The 8481-nt window shown below is 51.2% G+C and overlaps 2 protein-coding genes across 2 annotated transcripts in view; both read right to left on the bottom strand.

Moving 5' to 3' along the window:
* LOC125037272 (basic proline-rich protein-like) lies at positions 1–520 on the bottom strand (the record flags this gene model as incomplete). The annotated part of the gene is given in 1 exon segment (XM_047630331.1): positions 1–520. A coding segment is annotated over 1 exon segment (162 nt), but the record flags the coding sequence as incomplete, so codon positions are not given.
* The window catches only part of LOC125037424 (basic proline-rich protein-like), a 10541-nt gene extending 5002 nt beyond the window's left edge, over positions 1–5539 (bottom strand). The window contains exons 1-5 of the mRNA XM_047630567.1: positions 5442–5539; positions 4467–4586; positions 509–2701; positions 198–467; positions 19–147 (exon numbers count right to left, since the gene is read on the bottom strand). Coding sequence (XP_047486523.1) covers positions 19–147; positions 198–467; positions 509–2701; positions 4467–4577 — 2703 coding nt within the window. The 5' untranslated portion in view covers positions 4578–4586; positions 5442–5539. The remainder of the gene's footprint in view (positions 1–18; positions 148–197; positions 468–508; positions 2702–4466; positions 4587–5441) is intronic.
* Positions 5540–8481: the final 2942 nt, after the last annotated feature.

The following is an 8481-nucleotide window of genomic DNA, read 5'->3' as shown; positions in this document are numbered from 1 at the left end:
CGGGGCGGGGGCGGGGGCCTTCATGGCGCCGAGGGCGGGGCCCATGGAGGGCCCGAGGCTGGGCATGAAGCTGGGGGCCAGCCCGGGGGCGGGGCCGGGGGCCGGCTGCGGCACGGGCCCGAAGCCGGGGAACACGGGCGGCTGGGCCTTGGGCGGGGACATGGGTGGGGAGGCTGGGGCGCGGGGGGCGCGGGCGCCTGGGCGGGGCCCTTGGCGTCAGCGGGCGCGGGCGGAGCCACCTTGACGCGCAGGTTCATGAGCGTGGGCGAGGACGGCTCCTTCTGCGGCGACTCTGCGGGCGCGGGCGGCAGCGTGGAGGCGAGGGCGGGGCCCAGGGGCGGCACGAAGGTGGAGGCGAAGCGGGGCGACGTGGAGGGCTTGACGCCGCCCGTAGCCGGGCCGAGGGCGGGGTCGAGGGCGGGGCTGAGGGCGGGGCCGACGTTGGGGGCGGGCGCCGTGGGAGTGGGCTGGGGGCGGGGGCCAGTCCCGGGACGGGCCCCGCGAGGACCTCGGCGGGCTTGGCGGGGGCGGCGACGGGGGCGGGAGCGGGGGCGGCGACGGGCTTGGCGGGGGCGGCGACGGGGGTGGGGGCGGCGGCGGGGGCGGGAGCGGGGGCGGCGGCGGGGGCGGGAGCGGGGGCGGCGACAGGCTTGGCGGGGGCGGCGACGGGGGCGGGAGCGGGGGCGGCGACAGGCTTGGCGGGGGCGGCGACGGGGGCGGGAGCGGGGGCGGCGGCGGGAGCGGGGGCGGCGGCGGGGGCGGGAGCGGGGGCGGCGACGGGCTTGGCGGGGGCGACGGCAGGGGCGGGGGCAGGGGGTCCGGCCGGCTTGACCTCAGCTGGCTTGGCTTCAGCCGGCTTCGCGGGGGCCTCAGGCTTGGCCTCTGGGGCCTTGGGGGCTTCCGCGGGCTTCTGCTGGGGCTCCGGCTTGACTTCGGGAGCCTTGGGGGCTTCCACAGGCTTGGCGGGGGTTTCTGCTGGCTTTGCTGCGGCTTCTACTGGTTTGGCGGGGGCCTCTGCGGGCTTGGCGGGGGCTGCTGCTGGCTTAGCAGGGGCTTCTGCTGGTTTGGCGGGGGCCTCCGTGGGCTTGGCAGGGGCTGATGCTGGCTTAGCAGGGGCTTCCTGTTTAGCAGGAGCTTCAGCAGGCTTAGCAGGTGCTTCCTGTTTAGCAGGGGCCTCTGCTGGTTTGGCTGGGGCTTCCGCTGGCTTGGCGGGGGCTGCTGCAGGCTTAGCAGGGGTTTCCTGTTTAGCAGGGGCTTCGGCAGGCTTAGCGGGAGCCTCCTCAGGCTTAGCAGGGGCTTCCGCGGGCTTGGCGGGGGCTGCTGGTGGCTTCGGGGCGTCCGGCTTCGGCGCTGCCTCTGCGGGAGGCTTGCCGGCCTTGTCGGACTCTGAAAGCCGCTTCTCCTTCTTGGGCTTCTCGGACTCCGAGGGCTTCTTCTCGCGCTTCGGCTTCTCGGACTCCGAGGCCTTCTTCTCCCGCGGAGGCTTCTCGGACTCGGACGGCTTCTTCTCTCTCTTGGGCTTCTCGGACTCCGAAGCCTTCTTTTCCCGGGGAGGCTTCTCGGACTCCGAGGGCTTCTTCTCGCGCTTCTGTTTCTCGGACTCCGAAGGTTTCTTCTCCCTCTTGGGCTTCTCGGATTCGGACACCTTTTTCTCCCTCGGAGGCTTCTCCGATTCCGAAGGCTTCTTTTCTCTGGGAGGCTTGGCTTCAGCTGGCTTGGCTTCAGCTGGCTTCACTTCTACTGGCTTGACTTCAGCTGGCTTGGCTTCAGCTGGCTTGGGTGCCTCGGGCTTAGCAGGAGCAGCCTGTTTGGCTTCAACAGGCTTGGCTTCTGCAGGCTTAGGTGCCTCAGGCTTAGCAGGAGCAGCCTGTTTGGCTTCAGCAGGCTTGGCTTCTGCAGGCTTAGGTGCCTCAGGCTTAGCAGGAGCTGCTTGTTTGGTTTCAGCAGGCTTAGCTTCAGCAGGTTTGGCCTCAGCTGGCTTAGGTACCTCAGGCTTAGCAGGGGCTGCCTGCTTGGCTTCAGCAGGCTTAGCTTCTGCTGGCTTTGGTGCCTCGGGCTTAGCAGCCTCAGGTTTAGCAGGGGCTGCCTTCTTGGCTTCAGCAGGCTTGGCTTCAGCAGGCTTAGCTTCAGTAGGCTTAGCTTCTGCTGGCTTAGCTTCTGCTGGTTTTGGTGCCTCGGGCTTAGCAGCCTCAGGTTTAGGAGGGGCTGCCTTCTTGGCTTCAGCAGGCTTTGGTGCCTCAGGCTTAGCAGGGGCTGCCTGCTTGGCATCGGCTGGTTTGGGCGCCTCGGGCTTGGCTGGAGCTGCCTTCTTGGCTTCTGCAGGCTTCGGGGCCTCGGGCTTAGCGGGAGCAGGCTTCGGCGCCTCGGGCTTGGCAGCCTTGGCCTCAGCCTTGGGCGCGGGAGCGGCCTTGGCGGCCTTCCCCTCGGCGGGCGCGTCGGGCTTGGCGCCCCCCTCGGCGGCCTCGGCGGCGGCCTTCTCCGCCTTGGCCTTCTTCTTCCTCCTCCGCCGCTTCTGCGTCTTGGTGAGCGGCGCGTCCAGCTCGGCGCCCACCGGGGGCAGCTGGCCGGAGCGCGCCGGCAGGATGGACGCCATGCCCGGGATGCTCTTCATGAGGGCGTCGCGGTCCTGCTCCTGCAGCTTCTTCTTCTGCTGGCGGCGGGCGCGGCGGCGCTGGTGCTTCGCGGCGTCGGGGTTGTCCTTCTGCGGGAGGGGGGGGGGGGGGGTTTAGAGCGCCCTTGGTTGGGGTGGAATGGTTGGCGTGTACAGTGCGTAGACTCTTGTTATTATTATTGCCATTACCATTCTCGTGCGGCTTCCAGTTGGTTATTTATTTTGTCATACCTTCCATGGCCGTTTTTTGTGTGAATTCTGAACGTGATATCTATCTGCTTATCTGTCTATTTAAGTATGTATGTATCTATCTATACACACATTCTAATATACATGGACATACACCTTTATCACGCATTTCCCACGTGTTCACTGGACTGCAATAGGAGATGATTCTGAAATGGATGTTTATATATATATGTGTATATATATATATATATATATATATATGTCTATCTATCTATTTATATGTATGTATATAGTTGTATTTATTTTATTATTTTACTGATAAGGTGTTTGATTTTTAATTAATGTATCTGCATCAGAAAGCAAATAAACCAATGTGTCGAGAGGTCTTTGTGGGGGGATTAATAGGCTAAAGATTCGTATTTTTAAGTAACTTATGCTTCACGTGGCAACATACTACAGCTATATTTAAAGGTGTATTTAGAACCGAGATGAAGTGAAATCTTCATTAGATTTCTCTTATGAGGAAAACTATCATTGTCTGAAGTGTCTCCCATAGCCTAAATCTATATACAGGCATATTTACTTAGAACCGAGATGAAGTGGATTCTTAATTATGTTTACTCTGTAATGAGGAAAACTATTATTGAATTGCATCCACCTGCGAAATGGAAATAGCGAAACGGCTTTTATTTAATAGGTTCATAAAGGGTTCTGTTGTTCATAAATACGGGGGAAAGGAGGCAAAGGTCGCATATTCAAGACCTCATATGAAGTGTGAGCTCGATATTGCGTCGCGAAAAGAATAAGGTGTTGTTCACTAAGTAGCAGAGTGTACTACTAAGGATGGATTTATTTATTTACTTTGTATTTGTCACAATTTGTCGTCATTTATTTATTGATTTATTCATCAATTATATCCATTAGATGTATTTCTTAGCAAGTATATTTGCCGAATTTGGCCCCAGACGAATAATAATAATAATAATAATAATAATAATAATAATAATAATAATAATAATAATAATAATAATAATAATAATAATACAATAATATTAATAGTAAAAACGATAATCCTAATAATCATAGATAAAATCAACAAGTATTACGAAACAGAGAAGCGAGTTGTGAAATAATGAAAAATAACAAAGCAGAACGTGACTAACAACAGAGCAAAGAAACGGCACGAGAGTGGGCCTAGCCAACACAGAGCGGCTCCTGCAATAGGTCTACTCTTACTACTGCTACTTACTACTTTTATTATTACATCCTACTACTTCCTGTTACCTACTGTTACTACTCTTACTGACTACTATTGCCTATTATTCTTACGTATGCCTATTACCTCATATTACCTAATATTACTACTATTACCTGCTACTGTTACTATTCCCTACTATTACTGCTACCACCTTCTATTACCCACTACTATTACTATTGCCTGCTGTTACTCCTATTACCTACTTACTATTACTATTACCTTCTACTCTTACTATTACCTACTACTCTTACTGTTACCTACTACTCTTACTGTTACCTACTACTCTTACTACTAGCTCCTCCCCCCACGAGCTCCTCCCCCCACGAGCTCCTCCCCCCACGAGCTCCTCCCCCCACGAGCTCCTCCCCCCACGAGCTCCTCCCCCCCCGAGCTCCTCTCCCCACGTACCGCGCACTTGGACCACCACTCGTCCTTGAGCATGTTCTCCTTGTACTCCTCGAGGCCCTCGTCGAAGCCCTGCCAAGAGCCCGTGCCATCCTTGCTGCTCCGCCCCGTCATCCTGGCTTCCTGCGGGAGGTCAGGCGGGGTCAGTAGGGGGCCAGTAGGGGGTGCTGGTGGGAAGGGGTGATGGGGTGGGGGAGGAGGAGGAGGAGGAGGAGGAGGAGGAGGAGGAGGAGGAGGAGGAGGAGGAGGAGGAGGAGGAGGAGGTAGAGGAGGAAGTAGAGGAGGAAGTAGAGGAGGAGGTAGAGGAGGAGGAAGAGGTGGAGGTAGAGGTGGAGCTCGAGAGAAATGGAAATGAAAGTAGGATGGTTGAGAAGGCGACTGATCGAGATCGGGCGCCCGACTGCGATCGCGATCTTGGGACGTGATTAAGGCATCGGGTAATTGGGTTGCAAACGGGGATTGGATTATCAGTGCTGAAGATTTGGGTTTTAATTGGAAATATATGTTGCAACACACACTAATGCATGTTGCAGCACACGCTCGCACGTACACACACACACACACACACACACACACACACACACACACACACACACACACACACACACACACACACACACACACACACACACACACACACACACACACACACACACACACACACACACACACACACACACACACACACACACACACACACACACACACACACACACACACACACACACACACACACACACACACGCACTCACTCACACTTTTGACTCACACATTGCATCAGTAAAGATATGACTATGACTAATTGATCTTCAAAAAAAAACAAAAAACAGCTGTATTTATAGATCAATCTGACAGGCATTTGCACAAGAATATTTAGACATAACACTGTCTTCACTCCTTCACTTAAGACCTGGTTTTGTTTCTCTCCCTTAGGTCTAACACATTTTCCAATACAACTTCTTCTCTAATATAACTTGCCTTCTCTCAGTGCCAGAAAGTGCCAGGTAGGAGCACACTCACTCACTCTCACACACACCTGGGGACTGCCGGCTGCGTTGTGGAAAATAACTAAAAACGCGTACAAGTTTTTGGCAGCCATTTCTCCGCTATAGAAAACGGGAAGCTACAGCGGCAGGGGAAACTTGAGCAGAATGAGGAGAAAATGGGGGTAAAAAAGTTAATGTGAGTGGAAAGCTACTTGTAGAATAAATTGAAAATGTATGTACAGATTATCGGTGTTTTTTATGTATGACATTAAGAGAGAAATTTAAGGCCTCTAAATAATAATTTCGATGATTATTGCGATAAGGGAATTCTCAAAGAATAATTACAGAGTGAGTGTCCTTTCGAAACACAAATATCTTTACGATCACGTGGAAATAGCGAATGGCAAAGTCAGGGTGAATCATGCCAGGGTGAGTAAATCGTGACATTTGTGAGTAATAGACGAAGCCAGCGAAAAAAAATACTCGGCATCCCACACTATGGCAGTTATGAAGTTATTTATTTATCTATCTATCTATTTATTTATTTATTTATTTTTTGTTTTGTTTAAACCAACGAAAAATAAACATCTCACTCCGCAGCATAACATCCCAGCTTGCCTTTTCACTATTCTTCACCATAACCGCTATCCGACACCATCGCGGAGAGGAATTTCGTTTTTCTGACATGAAATAGCATCCCACTATACATCACAGCTTCACGATGTTCGTTCTCACTCTCCTTCACCATACCCGCTCGCCAGCACTATCTTGAAGTTCATTATCCCACACCATCACGGGGGAAGGGGGGGAGGGATTCATTTATTCTCTCTCTCTCTCTCTCTCTCTCTCTCTCTCTCTCTCTCTCTCTCTCTCTCTCTCTCTCCCTCCCTCCCTCCCTCCCTCCCTCCCTCCCTCCCTCCCTCCCTCCCTCCCTTTCTCCCTCCCCCTTCCCCTCCTCCTCCCCTCCCACCTCTCACCTTTCCTCCCTTTTTCCCTCCTTCTCCTCCTCTCCCTCATCCCTCCCTCCCTTCTTCCTTCCTCCTTCCTTCTTCCCTTCCTCCTTCTCCTCTCCCTCCCTCACCTTCCTTTCTTCCTTCCTTCCCTCCCTTTCTTATTCCCTCCCTCCCTCCCTTTTCTTTTCCCTCACCTTCCCTCCCTCTCTTTTTCCCTCCCTCCTTCTCCCTCCTTCCTTCTCCCTCCCTCCCTTCGCCAAGGCTGTCATGTCATCACCAGCATCATCTTCATTAAGCTGATAAGATAATTTTCCATCAGCAGATTTTCGTCCGAGATGAGTGTTGTTAAGCTCTGTGGGGAGAGAGGCCCTTGCCCCCGGCCTGCTTTGGCACTCCTCTTGCTGTGGCACTCTCCTCTCTGTGGCACTTTCCTCGTTGTGGCACTGTCATCCCTATGACACTCTTCATTGTGTCCTCTCTGTGTCACTCTCCACGCTGTGGCACTTTCCTCTCGGTGACACTTTCATCGCCGTGGCACTTTCCTCGTCAAGGCACTCTCCTCTCTGTGGCACTCTCCTTTCTCTCCTCGCAGTGGCATTATCCTCTGTGGCACTTTCCTCATTATAGCACTATACTCTCTGTGGCACTTGCTCCTTCGTGGCACTGTTCTTGCTGTGGCACTTGCTCCTTCGTGGCACTGTTCTTGCTGTGGCACTTTCCTCGCTTTGGTACTTTCCTCGAGTGGTACTCTCCACTTTTTCCTTGTATTTTTCCCTTCTTTTTGTTTTCATCCTCTGTCTCTCTCCGTTTAGGCGTGTGGTCTTTCTCTTTTTCTTCTTTTCCTCTTCCTCTCTTCTTCCTCTTCTTCATCTTCTTCCTCCTCTTCTTCTTCTTCTTCTTCTTCTTCTTCTTCTTCTTCTTCTTTTTCTTTTTCTTTTTCTTTTCCTCCTCCTCCTCCTCCTTTCCCTCTATAGGGGATATAAGCTTATCAGCTTCTTTATTATTGCGCATTCTTTCGACTCTCCTCGCCTTTAATCAGGATGAGAATAAGAAAAAAGGAAAGGATAAGAGGAAGACAATGAGAAGGAAAAGAAAAAGAAGAGAAGTCAACGAAGAAGAAGGAATAACTAATAATGACAATAACGATGATAGTGATGATGATGGCGAAAATAATGGTAATGATAATGATGATGATAATGATAACGCTGGTGATGATGATAACGGTGATGATGATGGTGATAATGATAATGATAACGCTGGTGATGATGATAACGGTGATGATGATGGTGATAATGATAATGATAACGCTGGTGATGATGATAACGGTGATGATAACGATGATGATGATGGTGATAATGATAATGATAACGCTGGTGATGATGATAACGGTGATGATAACGATGATGATGATGGTGATAATGATAATGATAACGCTGGTGATGATGATAACGGTGATGATAACGATGATGATGATGGTGATAATGATAATGATAACGCTGGTGATGATGATAACGGTGATGATAACGATGATGATGATGGTGATAATGATAATGATAACGCTGGTGATGATGATGGTGATAATGATAATGATAACGATGGTGATGATGATGATGATGATGATGATGATGATGATGATGATGATGATGATGAAGGAGATGCATAACGACGGGAACCTACATATAGCACTCGCACTTGGCCCAACGTGTCTGAAACGTGTTCACTTCGATGTTCTTCGATGGTTCTGTTTTGCCCTTTGGTTTATGGAGAACGTTATATAGTTATTTGTTAAGTGTTTGTTGTTTAATTATTCATCCATTCATTCATTCGTTCATTCATTTATTCAGTCAAGTCATTCAATTTTTTTTTTCATGTATTCATTTATTTACTTATTTATCAAGGAATTTATTGATTAATTCGTTTATTAATATAATTTATTTTTCGCCCCCCCCCCCCCTCTTCCCTTGTGCGAACTTTGCAAGAGTCTGGGATGTTTATTATGATTATTTTCTTCTTCTTCTTCTTCTTCTTCTTTTGACGAATGAAATCGTGCATCTAACTGTAGGAGCGACGACCCCCCCC

This window comes from Penaeus chinensis, chromosome 23 (genome assembly GCF_019202785.1).
Source record: "Penaeus chinensis breed Huanghai No. 1 chromosome 23, ASM1920278v2, whole genome shotgun sequence".
NCBI lineage: Eukaryota > Metazoa > Arthropoda > Malacostraca > Decapoda > Penaeidae > Penaeus > Penaeus chinensis.
The sequence above is the reverse complement of the archived record's forward strand: the minus strand, read 5'-3'. Positions and strand labels throughout refer to the sequence as shown.